Genomic DNA, 17766 nt, shown 5'->3' on the forward strand with positions numbered 1-17766 from the left:
AGGAGAGAGAGAGCGCGCGCAGTTATGGGCAGGGGAGATAATGTGTAAGTTGAGTGTAGAAGGAGAATTGGGGAAGATACAGGCATGGCGATGTAAAGGGAAAAATATATAAAAAAATTTTTTCCAGCAAATACTTCCTCAAATTGGGAGGCTGAGTCAGTACCTCCACAGCTACAAGGAAAATATTGGCAAATAATTTAGCAATTAAAAAAAAAATGTAATAAATATGTATAGGAAGTGATGCCAGCTGATTATACCAAACTGCCACCATTCTGTGACTGACTTAGTGAGCTGAGAGAGTCTGAGGCAGAGTGAAGTCCAGATCAGGCAAAAAAAGCAGAGATGAATGAAGAAGCATGGGGGACTCCCCTCCTGCTGTGACAAACTCCTCTCCCCCTTGTCCCCTTGGACCAAGGAAGGCATGAAGTGGGAGGAGCAAAGGCAGGCGTGCAGTCACAGTCTCAGATTGCTTGGGGAAAACCCTGGAGAGGAGGAGACTTGGATAGCTGCGGGAAGGCGGGGACCTTTAGTCTCCACAGCTGCCTCATAGGAGCAAGACATTTGAAGAGAATTGCTGTGTTCATTAGGCCTGGCACTCCTGTGCAGATCCTGTTTAAATAATTAACTTCACCTACTCGGTGTGATCCACTGCGAGCTTCCGGCAGATATATTGGGTAAATATTTCATTAAGACCATAATAAGTGTTCTGCTGGATCAGGCAAAAGGCCTATGTCTAAATCTCTTTCCAAGCCTTCCAGGATAGTTGCCATTGTTACATATTGTGGGAGCGAATGTGCCTTCTTTTGATCAGCTAATCTCGATTGTATTTGCTTTGCTTCAGGCAGGGTGTATGTGAGTCCAGGCAGGATGTGTAGGAACAGTCAGAGAGATTTCTGGTTCTCTGTGCAATGCCTACAGAAGTTGCAATGTCACTAACAGTGCCACACTTGATTGTCTGCCTGAGGCAGCAAATTGCCTGCTGCTTGCCTTTGAGTTTGCCATCTTAAATTAATGTGAGAGGGTAGACGACAGGTGAGATAAGAAGTATTTGACTGCAAATGTTAAAGTCCCGACTGTAACAAGGTGGTGAGCTAAACCAGAGTCCATGGCACTCTAGGGATGCTTGCTTATTAGAAAGATACCTGTTATGTATTGGGTTTAAGCGCAAACAGGTCTTGACCCAAATGGATTGCACCGTGGGGTTGAGCCGTAGGGAATTCAGGGGTCCGTTATACAGGCCCAGGGTTCCATCGAAGACTGATGGAAACTCCTGGCAGATCGATTCGAAATCTGCCCCTGGGGAAATCAGATTAAGCCCTGAAATAGCTAAGCCTAACAGCCCGAATCATGCTAGGCGTAGAAGGCTAGTGAATGGGCCTTCAGTTTTGATGAGGTTCAAATTCTTGGTGTACTTCTTAAACTGGACCTTGAAGGTGCCCATCCCCTTTAGCTGAATTCTTTTTCTCTGGAAGTCCCATAGCACTATGGGGGCCGGGCAGAGAGGAGGACCGCCGTTAGGGCAAAGCTCTTTCAGAGTCTATCTTGAGTTGTACCCTAAGCTTATTGGACCCCGGGGAAGGAAGTTGAAGTACCTGGCTGGAGAGATGGACTGTAAGTCCTCCTCTATGTAGGCCTCATGGACATGTTGCTTGGGTCGTGCTCTGGAGGTCTTGGAGCGGCAGACTCGACCAATGTGCCCAGTCTTCTCACAGCGGCGACATGTGGCGTCCCAAAACCTGCATGTCCGACGCTCGTGGTTTTCTCTGCAGCTGGCACAGGTCCCTTGAGGTGCGTCAGATGATCGCTGGTTCGATGATGTGCTTGTAGCTTGGGAGCAGTGGTGTCAGTCGGATCGGTCCAAAGCTCAGTGGACATCCTCATTGTGGGAATCTACGGAAGAGGACCCATCTCGCTGGATGCGGTGAGTTCTCCTTTCAGTACGTGGGCTGTGGGCCGCCTCGTGGGCATTATCCTTCTCAAAGGCCATGGCCATATTCATTGCTTCCATCATCATGAAGTCATCTTTTGCCAGCAGTTTGCGGCGGAGATGGCTGTCTCGCACACCACTAATGAACCTTTCGAGAAGTCATTATACAATGTCAGCGAATTGGCAATACATCGCAATTGCCCAGAGTGCTGTGATGTATTCATCGCTGACTCTTGCGCTTGTTGCTCTCTTTGTGCAAAGTCGTAGCGGCGGTGGTTCTTAGTTGGCTGAGGCGTGAGGTGTCTTGTCATAGCCTGTGTCAGCTCATCGAAAGTGCATGCCTCTGTGTCCCTGGGTGCCATCAGACCTTCCAGTAGAGTGATGGCGGAATTTCCTAGCACCCTCAGTAGCACACCCACCTTGTCTGCCTCCCTAGTGAAGCCTTGTAGTCGGACCTAGCTCCTTATTCAGTGGAGCCACTGCAACCATTCTGCAGGATGGCTCATATCCAAGTCCGGTGGCAGCTGACTATGACTGGTGGCCATCCTTGGACCTGGAGCAGTCTCTTGTGCGATTGTGGGTGGTTACGAAGACATGGCAGGCGCGGTCTCGTTTCTGGGACTATTTGCTGAGCCCAGCGTGACAGTGAGGTCGCACTTACTGCGAGGCGGCAGGCGGCGGTGCTGTGGTGCGGTCTTGGGCCTCTGGCAGCCAGCGGGAGCTCATCAATCCCACCTTCGTTGCCAATGTTAAATGTTCGGAAAAAGTCAGAAGCCCAAGGTAGTATAAGTTCCTCAACTACATTTGTTCAACATTTGTCAGTGACAACAGCTCACTCATAGGAAAACAAGAACTGAACTGACTGGACAACACAATAATAATGCTGACCATGAACTGACTGTTGACAGTTGAAAGTGCATGCGCTTACTTGCCATTAGAACGTTCGTCTACCAACGCTTCTACGATTGGTTAGAACGCGCTTTGTAACATAAGAAGTGTTAAACCCAATACATAACAATACCCTTGAGTGGCTATAACAGGGCATCAGATACAAGAAGCCAGGACAAGGCTTTGGGCCAGGAGAAGGTATCTGCAGCCATGGGAATGGGAGCTGAGAGGGTATGCTGATCAAAAAAGTAGGGAGGAAAGGAACAGCTTAAATTGTTGGTTGTCAGAGCAGCTGAGAGGCTGTAAAAAGAGCCCTGCTGGATCAGGCCAAAGGCCTATCTAGTCCCTTGTTTTGTTCCCATGATGGCCAACCACATGCTTATGGGAAGCCCTCCGGCAAGACCTGTATACAATGGCTCTATTCATACTTGTGTTCCCCAGCAATTCTTCCTCAGTGGCATACAGTCTCCAATACACGAGCTAATATAGAGAGCCATCATGACTAGTAGCAAATGATAGTCTTATTTGTTTTTTAAAGCTGCCCAGGTTGATGGCCATCATCGCTACATCAAGTACAGTGGACGCTTGGGTTGTGAACGTAATCCATGCGGGAGGCATGTTCGCAACCCGCATCTCTGTGTCTGCGCACATACGGGTCACGATTCGGGGCTTATGCACATGCACAAAGCGTGATTTAGCGGTTCTGCGCAAGCGCCGAAACCCGGAAGTAACCCATTCTGGTACTTCCAGGTTTCGGCGCATCAGTAACCCGAAAACGTGCAACCTGAAGTGTCTGCAACCTGAGGTTTGACTGTAGTAACTAATTCCACAGCTATGTGAAGAAGCACTTCCTTTTGCCAACCAAATATCCAACCCTTTGCCTTCACTGAATAGCCCTGGGTTCTAGTATTGGGAGAGAGGAAGAAAAACTTACCCCACCCACTTTCTCTTGATACCATAAATAATTTTAAAGTGCTCTAACATGTCCTCCCTTATTCGCCTTTTTTCTAGGCTACAAAGCCCCAAACGTTTTAAGCTTTCCTCATTGGTGAGTTGCTCCAGCCCCTTTATAAATTGGGTTGTCCTTATCTGCTGCACCTTTTCCAGCTCTGCCTTACTAGAGTTACAGAATAAAGGTTTCCAGGTGCCTGTGAGTGCTGGAGTTGCTGTGGGATTAATTCTGCTGTGAATCTTGCCTCGTCATGCTGCTGTGCCCCTGTAACCTAGGAAGCTGCCTTCTAGTGAGATCATTTGTCCATCTGGAATCAGCTCTCTGGGGATTCAGACTGGGATCTCTCCCAGCCCTACTTGGAGATGCCAGGGATTGAACCTGGGATCATCTGGATTCAATCAACTCAACGCTACTTGCACGTTTAAAACCAGATTATTACAAAGATGATACATACAATACCCAGTACTCGCAGAAACCAATCCTCTAAAAGGGGTGGGGTTGCATTTTCTTCCGTTTAGGAAAAGAGGTGTGCAAAACGATTAAGCACTAGTCAAACAAGTTTTAAGTTAAACTTATTTTGCAATGTAAGTACATTTACCAGTTCTATGGGTTACATACGCTGAAGCTTGCATGCAGTCAGTTTCTGCTAGAGAGCCATTCTTATACCAAAGTGCTGCCCTTTATGGGGGGGGGGGGGAGGCCACAAGAAATAGCTTTTGCCTTCATTGCCATGGTAACAGAATCCTTAGTGGAAAGCTGCATTTACATTTAAAGAGACACTTATAAATGTAAACACAAATAGCAATTAGGTGTCAGTTTTGTTACTAAGAGTCTGTCATATCTCATAGAATTTGAGCTTCAGTATAAAGAGGTACAGCAAAAGCTTGTTTATCAAACAGGAATGAAAACAGAAATGCAACTGCAATTAATATCAAGGAGAAAATCAAAGGCTACCTGGAATCTGAAAAATAGAAACTGAATTAATTACTTCTCCAGAATGAATTTGGCATTTGTTTCTTTAGGAATGTACTGTAACAGATTTTGACACCTATCTATTTTCAATCTGAAATTATTTTCCTATAAAATAGCAATTTTTAAGATTCCATTGGAAATGACAATATGTTAGTGTTTCTCAAGCTAGAGGGCAACTGTCCACACCCTGAAGGGAACATCAGCAGGGGCTGTGCAAACAGTTGTATATGCCTTACTGGTACTAGGCTTGTAAACAGTCAAGGCTCAGCATTTCTCAATCATCTTTGTGGCAGTCACACATTGTGTATTTAGCAGAAGTCTTCCTTTTAACACTTTTATACCTGGTTCCTGTGCCTGCAAGATGCTGTTCCTAATACTGAGCCTCTTTCCTGAGAGTAACTGTCCTTATTGCAAAGCTTTTCTGTTTTGAAATGTTGTTTGTTTAAAGTCTTTATATCTTTACCACACAATCTTTATATATGTACCCCACAGTGGTTTACAACACAATTTAAAACAAAACAATAAAATGCACAGTAATCTAATGAAAGGTAATAGACAAATGGCATGATTTGCACGGGAAATCATTGTTAAACTAAGAGTGAAAGCAGCAAAATAAAAACTCCAGTTCCAGTGTTTTAAAATACAGCATCCTCCTAATACCATTTTAAAGTATACAGCATTACAATTCCTGAAATTAGAATAAAAATGGCTTCACCCAGAACGTAAAACATATCAGTGGGTACCAGGTATTCCTCCGTTTGGAGGAAGACCCTCATCCTCCCATATCTGGGGTGGGGAGCCTGTGGTTGTTGCTGAACTACAACTCTCATCATTCCTGACCATTGTCCATGTTGCCAGAGGAAATGGGAGTTGGAGTCCAGCAATGTTTAGAGGGCCCCAGAGCTGTAGTTAATAAGTGACTTGACTGCAGAAAAAAACAGGCTGTAGAAATCCTCGGTGTTGAAAGACCTGGTGTTTCCGCCACCTCTCTAGTGCACTTTTCCTGCTTCTGTCTCATTTTCTCGTCCTTGGATCTGCCCATATGCTGCACTATTTGTTTTGTTTTGCTGCCTGCATGCCGCACGAAACAGACAGCCTACTTGACAGGCGTTTAAAAAACGTGTGTGTTGGGACAGTGGAAGGAGCACAGGAATCACGTGTCATACATTTTGCTGCCTGCCAGCCACAATGAACAATCAGCAGGCAGCTGCTTGGCTTGAAAATCTGGAGTGAGGGGAGAAATGCGAGAATCTTCCCATTGTTGTGGTTTTTCTTCTGCTTACTGGCATGTGGAACAGGAAGCGGCTTGAGAGGAATCTGAGTTGAATATGGCAGTGGGATTGTTCCGGGGTTGAGTTGGGGGAGCCCAGAGCAGAGGCCAGAGGCATTGTCAGAATGATGGTGCTAATAAGGATCACCTTTTTCCTGGTTGTTCCCAAGTTGTTTTGGGGAAAGCATTTCAGTGGCATCATTATTATCAACTTTTCCTCTTCCTCTGCTCACAGCAGGGATTATTCCCACGTCCTCGTTTGAGGAGGGGGTCAGCGCAGTGCGAAGGCAGAAATAATATTATTCCCATGCTTCCCTAATTTTGAGAAGCTTGCAGATGGCATTCAGCTTCAAACATCAAACTTATCTGGGCCAGTATTGTTCAACGGCTACTCTAGTGAGTTCTTAAATGTGGGTGTTTTTTGTGCAATTGTATATTTTATTATTATTTGTGACTATGTATGTGTATGGCTGGCTGTAGTTACTAAACATTATTTCTGGATTCAGCTGATTTTTGTTTTCTAGCTTTAATCTGTAGCAGCATGCCAAGACTTAACAATGTCTGGAAAAGAAAATGTCTTTTCAAACATTTGTTTTAAAAAACAAAAATAAATCTGAATAGATTTTTCATATTTGAACCATTCTAGGTTTTCGTCTCTTTTCTTTTTCTGCTCTTTTTTGAGGCAACAGCCATTTTGTGTTAAGCCACACCCCGGCAGCACCAAAATTCCAAATCTGTCCCCAGATTTGAAAAGGTTTTCAACCACTGGTGTAGGCACTACTGACACTGGTCTGACTCAATAAAGGCAGCCTCCTGTGTTCCTATTCAGAGCTACGTTGCCTAGGAACATGGTTAGCACCTCATAATAAAAACTGGATTCAGCCCATGGCATCAGAAGAGTTAATGGGTTAGGAGAACCTGAAACAACTGGAAGCCAACATTAGCTGAAATGGTCTGTATGAATAATCTGCCATGGTATTTTCCTATTCAGATGCCCTCCACTTTTTAATCACTTCTTATGGGCTTTTCTCTTAACCAGACAGCTGGGAACACACCTATAGCTTTATTTCATTTTGACTGACCAGCCCCTAGTCTTGTCAAAACCCGCCCCCAGCATTTTGCAATAACAACTCTTCTCTCTGTGTGATTTTTATTTAATCATAACATTTTTGCTAAAAAGAACCTCAAAGCACGCACTAACGGCCCAAAGCATTTGGAGTTGCAGTTTCAAACTGAAGATTTTTAATTAACCCCAGATTAAATTAGTTTGATTGCATCCCAGTGAAATGCAAGGTTTTCCCTTTTAGGTGGAGCCTCACAAAATAGTGTGATCTTATTGTCTGGGGTGGGATGGAGTGGGGGAGATAATAAAACTTTTTTACAGGAAGCAACATAACGCATTACTACTCACCCCCATTAAAGTAGATGTTATTTGCATGGCTTAGAACCTGCCTAAATCTATATATCCTTGTTTGTTTTATAAATTAGGTTTATAGAGAAAGTTTTTCTCTTTAGTAAGGTGGCGAGGGAGTTAAGTACCTTTTTCACTTAGAAGCAGAGCTAGAAGAAAAAGCTTCCCGAGTTCCTTTTTCTAAAGGAAACATGATCCAGAAAGGAAGGGGAGAGTTCAGCATGGCTCAGTTTCAGGTCTGTAGCTATGGCAGCAGAGTCTTATGGCTATACTGGTTTATTGCTTCCATTTGGTGTTATTGGAGCCTGGAAAAAAATGTAGCTCCTATGAATGGAGACTATAGAAAACGGAAACACTTCACTCCTTCCCTCTGTGTTGACAGCCTGTTAAGATTACTGCTTTGTTAGGAACTTTTTCTCAACTGAAAGCAGAGGTTTTATGACTTGGGGATGTTTTCAGCTCTCCATTTTTTTTCCTCCTCTTCCCCCAACCCCCGGCATAATACCAGGATCTCCTCGTGATGACCTGGCAAAGGCTGAAGGGGAAAGTTCCAGAAGAGGCAGATTTGGTGGCTGAAGAAAAGGAAATAAATAGTGCCAAAGCAGTTGTTAATGCAAGCAAAATTTCCTAAGCACACACAGAAACTGCAGAAGTATCTATCAAGCTGGTCATGTTTTGCGTACGGAATGCCTCTGCCCGTGTTGCTTTCCAAGCGATGATGGATTGGCTAGCTTATTAGCTGTAGAGGACCAATCTGGTCCAACAGCTAGAAGGTTGGGCTCCAGTGGAGGAAATTCAGGCTACAATTCCCACTTATGAAGCGTGCTAGGTGGCCTTGGCAAACCAAAACCTTTCAGCCCACCCACTTTGCAAGGATGGTGTGAGGCAAAGTTCTATGCATAGTTAGGTGCACGGTTCCATCGGTTCGATGAGTTTAGGTGCACCAAACTGCATAGGATTGAGCGGTGCAATTTTGCTCTGAGCTCCTTTGAGGAAGGATGGAATGCAAATGTAAAAAGATAAAATAAAAGCAAGAGGGCTTGGCACTCAAATTATTTTGGTACATGCTGTATCTAGAAAAACATATCAAGCAACTCTGACTCCTCCACCCCTGAATGATGGCTGTGTATCTCCTTACACAATGTTTGCTCAGATGCTTCAGTTTTGCTGTGAATGTAAGGACAGTTACATGGAAATAGATTATAATTAAATTGAGATTTAATTTCAGGTGAATGTACTGAGCACAGTGTTGGGTTGCAGCATTCGAAATTTGCCAGGCACGTTTTGCGCCTGGTTGTCTGCCACTTGAGACCAAGTGAAGATGCCTGGCTGCCAGGATAGCGGCTGACGTCTCCACCAACTGGAGGTTCATGCCTTACGATCCATGGATCTTGACTGTTTTCACACACTACCAAACACATCCTATAGAATTCTGTCCGTTATATTTTATCTGCACAATCAGAATGAATTTCAGGAACCAATAAGTCGCATTGAAAAATATGACTTTTGTGCCGTCTGGCCCCAAAATGGCAATTGGGCATTCCATTTTGGTGACTGTAACCCTGGTTTAAGGAGATATTTAGTGTCTAGCTTCTATACCTGAGTATATTTCTAACATTGTAATATTTAGAAGTGAACTACATTGACATCAGGGAACCTTACTTCTAGGTAAATTTCATGTGTGGAGCATGATACTAAGCATATTTGCTGTGTAAATTCTAGTTCACTGAAGAGAGCTTAATCCTAGGTGCCTTAATCCTGCAAGCTTTAGTGCAGTTGTGACCTCCAAGTTAGACTGGAGAATTAGAGGCAATGTTTGTTCCGTTGTACCTTTGAAACCACAAATTTGTTCTACATAGACTCCAGCCTTCCTTCTAAACCACTCTGCTTCTTACTCTATAGCTAAATCTTTCGAGCAGCATTGTACAAGTCATATGACTTACGGAAACTTGGGGGGGGGGGGTTTACCTCAGTTTTGAAAGTATTGGTTTTCTAGGCACTTCAAAAGTAGAGTATTATACATACTAAAGTGAAGCATTCCTTATTCAGCTGATAGCATTCACCTATGCAGTGTCTGTTAATGTAGGGTTGCCATATGGTTGAGCTATTTTTTGAGCTATTTTTATGGACATGGGTTGCCACCCCGGTCATTTTTACCAATTTTTGGAAATTCCACCCTGACGCTGTTTCCACCGGACGAATCCTGTATATGTATGGCAGCCTGAATTAATGAGCAGGGAGGGGCAGCAGTATTTTTCATACATAGAACACACCATGCACCTTGTCCATGTTCTCGAATCTCAGCAGCTGAAATTGGACCAGACTGTACCCTGAACCCATTAATTGATTGAACTGATGGATTTGTGGTATTCAGGTCATGGCAGATGCTAATAACTTTATCTCCAAAGAATGCTTAGCAAATGGGCCACAGCAGGCTACTGAGAGTTTTAAAACATTGTGATGTAAATCAGGCTGAAGGCCTTGAACCACTCTAGTAGACAGCATTACATAAACAGGCTGTTGGCAGAGAGCTATTTCTTCACCAGTAGCAGCACAGTTGCTTGTTGAGACCTATTCTGATTCCTGTACCTACAGCTGAGCACAGCCAGAACTCTTTCCTGTGGTCCTCACTACTTCTCCAGAGCTTCAGGCTCAGATTCCTCAGGCTCCATCTATTTTGCATTATGCAGTAATAGGCTAGTGCACAAATGCATGTAAGTTATGACTGAATGTGTGACTAGCCTCCACTGAAAAGGATCATGGATTAGGTCCTGTCAAAAACCATCACTTAACATTATAATCACAAGATAAACATGCAGTATAATAATTCCATTTATGACATAACTCCTATAAGGAGCAGTAGTATTTGAGATGCACAAAAATAAATAATGACAATCCATTTAATTTTGACATTAGACAGAGTATTGATGCCAGAACTTGACAGTCAGGCACCACAATATTTCACCTAGGAAATTAATGCACAGTTTTAAAGAAAGATTGAACAGTTTAACAACAGCAATGTAATTTTTTCCTCCTCTAGTAAAAACCTAATGCCCACTCACTATTTTCTCTACTGCAAGCTCGACTGCCATGAAGACTTATTCTTTCATTTGGAGCTATCTCTTCCTCCTTCTCGCAGCAATCTTCATCAAGGGCAGTAGACCTCTCAAAAGTGAAGAATCTGGCTCCCTATAGCAAAGACTTGCCTGTCATTAATATAGGATCTAGCTGCAGGCCACCTTTGGGAAGTCACTGTTACCATAGGCTTAGCGACTCATCTGCAATCTAGAAATATTACTTCCCTTCCCACCTTGCAGGGTTGTAAACATCACTGAGGTCTTGGTCACTTTATCTGTATGTTGCTTTTCTGTATACATCCCATTCAAAGTGGTTCACAGCCAAGCATGACACTGACACAAGTGATTCACACGAAGGGCTCTGAACATTCTGAAGTAATGTACACATTTGATTGTTTAAGGGATGAGTAGTATTTTTAAATACTAAACCACTGAGCCTTCAGGAGAGGGCAGAGTATAATTATGAAGTAATTATGCTTCTTTACATGAACAATATCACACAACTAATCTGACCAGTCTATTCAACTCTAGACATACTCCATTCATGTAAATAGTAATGCGGTAAAACCCTGTCCTCATGAATATTAACTCACTGGTAAAAATGTGAAGAGCAGTGAGTGATTGCATCTTTGGCGATAAAAGTTTATTACTGAGGTGTTTAATCTGATAGGTATTTTGAGCCTTCCAGAAATTAGGTCAAATTTGACATTGATCTAAATCTAAACCAAATGCATTTTCTTAATAGACTTGTTTTGTTCCACCTCATCTTGCTCCCCACCTCTGTAGCAGTACACCCTGCGTCTCCTTTGTGTTTTGCTCCTCAGTGGTTACCATTGATTGGTTTGAGATAGGGAAAAGAAACATATGCAAGCAGAAAGCAAAGGGGGAGGGAGAAATGTGGCAAATAGATGTAAAAGATTATGGCCCTAATTCACCTAAAGTTAGCAGTTGCTAGTTGTTTTTTATTAGAGATTTTCTTGTTTTACAGAAGTATGTGTAATGTCTCTCGTATTTTTTCCATGTAACATTTTTACAAATCAGTTTCATTTGTTGAGACATTGGGGGTGGGGGAGATGGGGGGGGTCAGATGGCAATGTTTCTATTTTGCTTAATGTATGTAGGGTTTGGTGTCAGCGTTAAAGTTAGCAATTGCTAAGACCATTGAAAGATATGGGACTCTGGTAGCCACAAATAACTTGTTTTGGTTTCAGTAAAACGTGTAGCGCAATCCTATGTATGTGTACTCCTAAATTTGTATAGAGTTGTAGCCTGAATCATGACTGACTGTAGCTGGACTGGGGCATATAGTCAATGTAACATCAATACCATGAGCTATCCTGGTGTGTCTTCTCATTGTCAGAATGAGATGGAGCTCCCTTTTGTGGGGTTCACTCAAGACACTCTGTTTTAGCTCACCACCAGCACATTAAAAGTATAAACAGTTTCCTTGCCCTTTTACATGACTTTATTGATGATGTGGGAATTCTAATCTGCTTTGGTGACTGAGAATATTTCAAGGACAAGGAGCAATCTTGTGTGCCACAGCTCAGGATGACTAATGTACAGCATGCATATAGTTTAATGAAGGAAAGGGGCTGCTTTGGGATAACAAGGTATCTTCGATCCCTTCCAGCTCCTGTGATTCAGTGATTAATCTGCCTTAACCTGTTTGTTTGTTTGTTTGTTTGTTTTTTAACCTGACCAAGTTATGCCGTTGAAGACTATTGAGTGATGTGACAGAAATGACCACACTGTGGTTTGATCAATTAATCAATTACAGCTCAAGAGTTATAAAACCATTTGGCACATAGAAGGCAAGAAGTATTTGAAAGCCTTGATCTCCTTATGGGCCAATAAAAAAGTCAGTTGCTTCACAAAGTGTAACAAATACTATGAGGATATAGGATCTCAACCATCTGTATTTGGAACATCCAGTTTTTAAAAAACCCTTAGGCTATCTGCTACCTGGATGCTTCAGTACTGTAATTTCTTCCCGTTTCTTTCAGTGAGTTTTATAAGCTTGGCAGTGCTGCTGCTGATTGACAACAAATTGATGAGGTGGGAAGTGAGCCATAAGGGAACAAGGTGCTCTCCCATGGGCCTACTCATGTTGTGCAATGGTGTCTAGGGAAGTGGACCACTTGAAGGCATTCTTACGATCTGATGTTGCTCCTTTCTACTCATGTGGAGTAGTTGTTGTGTGAAAGTTCTTGCAGCAAGTCAGAGGGACAGGCTTCTCACACTGTTAGAATATGAAACTTCCAGCTACCACCGTGCCAGTTAATGGCAGCTGGGATACACTCCCTTTGCCCAGAGATAGTTTAAAGAATACTGTACGTTTACTTACGTTCTCCTTACTGAGGGATTCAGATGATAAAAAAAAAAAGACCTTAATTGACCAGCCTAAAAGATAAGCATATAATGCTTGTAAGGCTTAATTAAGGTGGGCCCTAGATGTTGTCATTGTTTTATAATGGTTAGCACTTTGCTTTTTCACGAACTTAAGAAATAATAATTATGCTTTATCTATATAGAATTTTTATAGTATGCCAGTGTTGTTTTAATGTTAATTTAGAATTAAATGCTTGCTTCTACTTGGACTGTATCTAGAATTTGATTAGAATCATAGAATTTTAGAGTTGGAAGGGACCCTGAGGACGATTTAGTCCCAACCCCCTGCAATGCAGGAATATGCAGCTGTCCCACACAGGGATAGAACCTGCAACCTTGGCAATTATCAGCACCATGCTCTAACCAGCTGGAACTATTCAGGCTAGAAAAACAATTAAATGTCTAAATTATGAAATCTCCCTCATCCTTACAATAAACACAGATTGTTATTGTCCCCATTTATATTATGGGCAACTGTGGCTTAGTGATTTGGCAAATGCCACCCAACTAGGTCCATGGCTGAAATGGAATTTGAATCTATGTATGACCCGGAAGTTGTACGCAGGCTCCCTCGGCCAATAAAGCGAGATGAGCACCGCAACCCCAGAGTCGGTCACGACTGGACCTAATGGTCAGTGGTCCCTTTACGCAAAATATTAAATACCTTCTCCACAATTTCTCCCCACAATAAATTACTACCGTATTTTTCGCCCCAAAGGATGCACCGGCCCATAAGGCACACCTAGTTTTTTGGGGGGGAAATAAAGGGGGGAATTTATTTATTTTTTCCCAGGCGCGGGGCTGGTGCGGGGGAAGCCCGAACTTCCCCAGTCCCCAGACCCCAGAACAGGCAGCTTTCCGCAAGCCATGGGAGCCCAGCGCCAGGCTCCCACCGCTTGCGGAGAGCTGTGCGAAGCCTGGAGAGCGAGAGGGATCGGTGCGCACCGACCCCTCTCGCTCTCCAGGCTTCAGTGAAAGCCTGCATTCGCCCCATAGGACGCACACACATTTCCCCTTCATTTTTGGAGGGGAAAAAGTGTGTCCTATAGGGCGAAAAATACGGTAATTTTCAATACTTAGTTCACATCTTCTCTCAAAACTGCATCTCTGTTGTGGAGCTGTCACATTTTCTCTAACACTCAATTTGCAATACTTCGTATCAGGCAAAATCCAATGCTGTACCCATTGCTCTCATGGTTGTGACATAGGATTCAATTGCATGCCTCTTGGAAATTGTCTGCAGTACAGTAAGCCCACAGTTAACTTGTGTGTATTCAACTTTACGTGCTTGCCCCAAAAAATTTTTTTAAGTAAAATAAATAAAAAGGGGGCAACATCCAGAAAAACCCCTGGCAATTCACCTCACCACCTTTGCACCTAATGTGTTTCGACTACTGTACACACAATTTTGGCTTTATGTGCAATCCCTGGAACGTAATCCCCCACCCATTAAATTGTGGGTTTACTGTATTAGCGACTAGTATACATTTCACCATCTGAAGCTTTGTGATTTTAAAAAAAGTCAACAGGAATTGGGTGTTGGTATGCAAAGGTAGAGAGTGCTCATAAGCTTGCCAGATCACACTCAGATTTGCTGTTTCTCTCAGTTGTGGCTTCTTTCTGTTCCGTCCTCAATCCCTTTGTCTGCCCCATTCTTCTCTCTGCTATGCACCACACCTGGAGTCCTGTTCACTACAGCAGGTGACAGGGGGTAGACAAAGGCACCTAGAAACAAATTGATGGGACTTGTAGCTGCTGCAATTTCTGCTTTAATCACTAGCTTTAAAGGGAGAGAGTAAATCTCCAGGATGCCACCTGACAAACCTAACCTCCCTCTTTCATTAACCTTTTATAAAATAAAAAACGTTGAGCAGCAGCATGAAAACCTATCAAGCTACTTCCGCATTACAGAATAATATTGTACTCTATTGGCATTGAGTTGGGCTGGCTAGAGTATTGTGCTTACACACAAAGGATAAAATGCGGCACTCATTGTTTGCTTGTGTAGAAAGGCCAAGTCAAGCACTCTATCCACTAGCCCACAAAGACTGCTTAGCCAGAGCCGCATGTTAATCTGGTTTCCCTTTCTGACTGAACTGGAACTTAGAAGCATATGGTGTAATAGTACAATCTTCGCCCTGTGCTAATTGTGAAGCAGTTTGCTGACACACTGTGCTAGTAATGGCTGTGTCCCCTATCTATGCATGCCAAGCTCTAGCAGAAGGAGCTATGAATCGTCAGTGTACCTGGAACAGAAAATACAACCTGCCAGGGCAGGCTGAGATATTCATGCATTATAATTCCTTCCAAAACAATGTTAGCAAGCTCAATTCTTCATCGCCTTTTCCCTGGACTGATGCAGTCCTTCCTATTGCAGCAGAAGCAGCATCACTACAGCGCAGTAACCATGGCAAGACTATGTTCAGAGCAAAAACACTACGCTGGATAGGCAGAAATTTCCCTGGGTGGGTGTTTCATTCAGAGAGAGAGAAAGAGAGAGAGATTGGGTGACCTCAGCTGCTGTGAGTCATCCTGCAGAGATGAGAGGGAAAAGCAGTGAAGAAAAACAAAACAAAATCCAGACCAATCCCTGTATGGGTAATATAGGAACAGGCAGTGTCTGGAATAGAAACCAGGCGAGGGAAGGACAGAGAGAGGCATGGGGTGGGAGAACAGAGGGTGTGGGGTGGGGTTCTGCTGTCTTTTTGGGAAGCCTAATTCGGTTAAGGAGAGGGAAGCAGCCGAAAAAAGAGAAACAAAACACCTCGCTGGGAGTTGCAGATTCACAGCATGCTGGCTGCAATCTCCCCAGCTCTGCTCGCTCTCCCGCCCGCTCCTGAAAACCCCAAAGTCGTCCCGTCCGCTTTTGATCTTTCCCCCCGCCCTCCCCCTCTCCACTGCGTGGAATTCCAGCTGCTGGCTTCCAGTGGCGCCAGAGGGGCTCAAGGCGCGCGGGGGTGGGTTGGTGGGGGGCGCGAGAGAAAACGGGAGCGCCGCCTCGCTCGTATTGTCAGAAACGGCGGGTGCGGGAGGGGCCTCGTTGTCTGTGCGCGCCCCCACCCCCCTCCCGCGCCAGCCAGCTGCTCCGCTTTGCTCTCTGAGGCGATCTATATCCCCTCGCTGTTCTCCTCCCTCTGGCGCGGCCCGGATCCTTTGGCCGCCGCTGTTGCTGAGGCGGCGGGAGCCGAAGTTTTCCAGCCACGGAACGCCAGACAGTTGCCCGCTCTGTTCCTGGCTGGCTGCCTCCCTGCCGTGCCGCCTCCCCCCTAGGGCACGGACGTCGCGCGCGACCGCGGGCGGACTCTTTCCCTTGCCGCGGTGTCTCCCCCGCGCCCTCCCCGCTCCTCCCTCTCCCGCCCGAGCCAACGCGTTTGTGTCTGGCGGAGGGAGACGGCGCGTTGTGCCGGTCTCCATGGCAGTGGGCTCGTGTGGGCGGAGTGGTCGGGGCCGCAGCGCGGCTCTGAGCGAACGGCTCCCCCGCCCCCTCCGCTCTGCCCTCCCTTCCGTGTGTTTGTGTCAGGCTGGTCGCGGCGGCGGCGGCTGAGCGGCTGCCCGGGGCGCCCGGCTCGGAGCGGCGGGCGAGAGGAGGCAGAGACCCCCCCGGCCCCCCGTCTCTCTCACACACGAAGCCCCGACGCGCGGACGCCCTCCCCCCGCCTCGGCTCCTCTAGGCATGGGCGACCCTTAGCGAGAGCGAGGGAGAGAGAAGGGGGGAGACGCGAGCGAGCGAGGCGGCTGGTGCGGTTGGCTGCTCGCTCTGCTCTTCGGCGGCGGCCGCCATGGCGGTGGCGGTGGAGTCGCGGCCGGAGCTGGTGGGGAAGCGGTTCTTGTGCGTCGGAGGAGACGAGCCGCCCGAGAACGGGCGTTGGAGAGCCGGCGTCATCCGCACCGTCTCGCACCGGGACTCGCGGAGCCCCGAGTTGTCGGTAAGAGGCTGCCATTCCCGTCTCCCTCCGTCCCTCCCTCAGGGGGGTCCCGGCCCAGCCCAGCCCCTCCCGCGAAGCGAACTCCCCCCCCCCCGGACGCCGCCCCGTAGCTGAAAATTTGGGGAGCGAAAAGCAGCGAGGAGGACTCCCTGCCCTTTCCGAGGAGTGCAATGGCTTTCTCCCCTATAGAGAGCCCTTTTAAGGGCGAGAGCAGGGAGGGGGACGAAGTGTGGGGCTTCTCTTTTCTTCTCCACACACACACGCATATATGGGGCCACATATATGGGGTGTGTTTGTTGGGGCGAGTGAGAGGAGTGGAGGTAGTAACAGGACACTCCCCCCTCCCTGCTCGTGAAAGGGGGGGAGGCGACGAGGGAGTTTAAACATGACACATCCGCTCTCATTTCCCCTTTTCTAGGCCCCGAACAGAGAAGGGGCTTACAGTGGGTTAGCAGCAGCAGAAAATCTCTTCTCCCCCCACCTCTCTCTCTCTCTGCTTCCCACCCAGCCTCATCTTTAAGGAAGGGAAGCGCCAATTGCTCGTCCGTTCTTTGGGGTGGTGTGGGGTTTTTTGCGCCCACTGTATGTGTGCGGGTTTTTTGGGGGGGTGAGGGGGGATGTCTGGTGTTGAACCAGGTTGATTCGGATCATTGAACGGGGGGCGGGGGGTACCGTGATTACACAGCAGCCGCCGCCAACTGTTGGTGATTTGCAGATGGGAGTTCTTAGGAAAGAAGGGTTTGTCTTTCACACGCACAGGCAACACACACACACACACACACACGTACATATATACTTTGCTGCCGCTGCTTCGCTTCGCAATATTAATGTGGAGTTGTGTATGTGCCCAGCATATGTGATGAGGAAAGCGGATAGAAGGCATTGGTTTTTGATTCACATTCTTGTGAGAAATGTAGCTGTTGGTTTGGCCCGTTCATTCCTTTAAATACCA

The 17766-nt window shown here is 45.8% G+C and overlaps 1 protein-coding gene across 3 annotated transcripts in view; it reads left to right on the plus strand.

Annotated features, from left to right (window-relative positions):
- Window positions 1-17766, plus strand: part of JMJD1C (jumonji domain containing 1C) — a 116185-nt gene that overhangs the window by 2306 nt on the left and 96113 nt on the right. For 2 of the 3 annotated variants that reach the window (XM_081004849.1, XM_081004850.1), the window contains exon 1: window positions 16420-16814. The exons of the other annotated variant lie outside the window; for it this stretch is intronic. In XM_081004849.1, the coding sequence (XP_080860975.1) occupies window positions 16668-16814 (147 nt within the window). In that variant the 5' untranslated portion in view covers window positions 16420-16667. Of the gene's footprint in view, window positions 1-16419; window positions 16815-17766 lie in introns of those variants that run through there. 3 annotated transcript variants of the gene reach the window in all.

Source organism: Podarcis pityusensis, assembly GCF_964106645.2.
Source record: "Podarcis pityusensis genome assembly, chromosome: 5".
NCBI lineage: Eukaryota > Metazoa > Chordata > Lepidosauria > Squamata > Lacertidae > Podarcis > Podarcis pityusensis.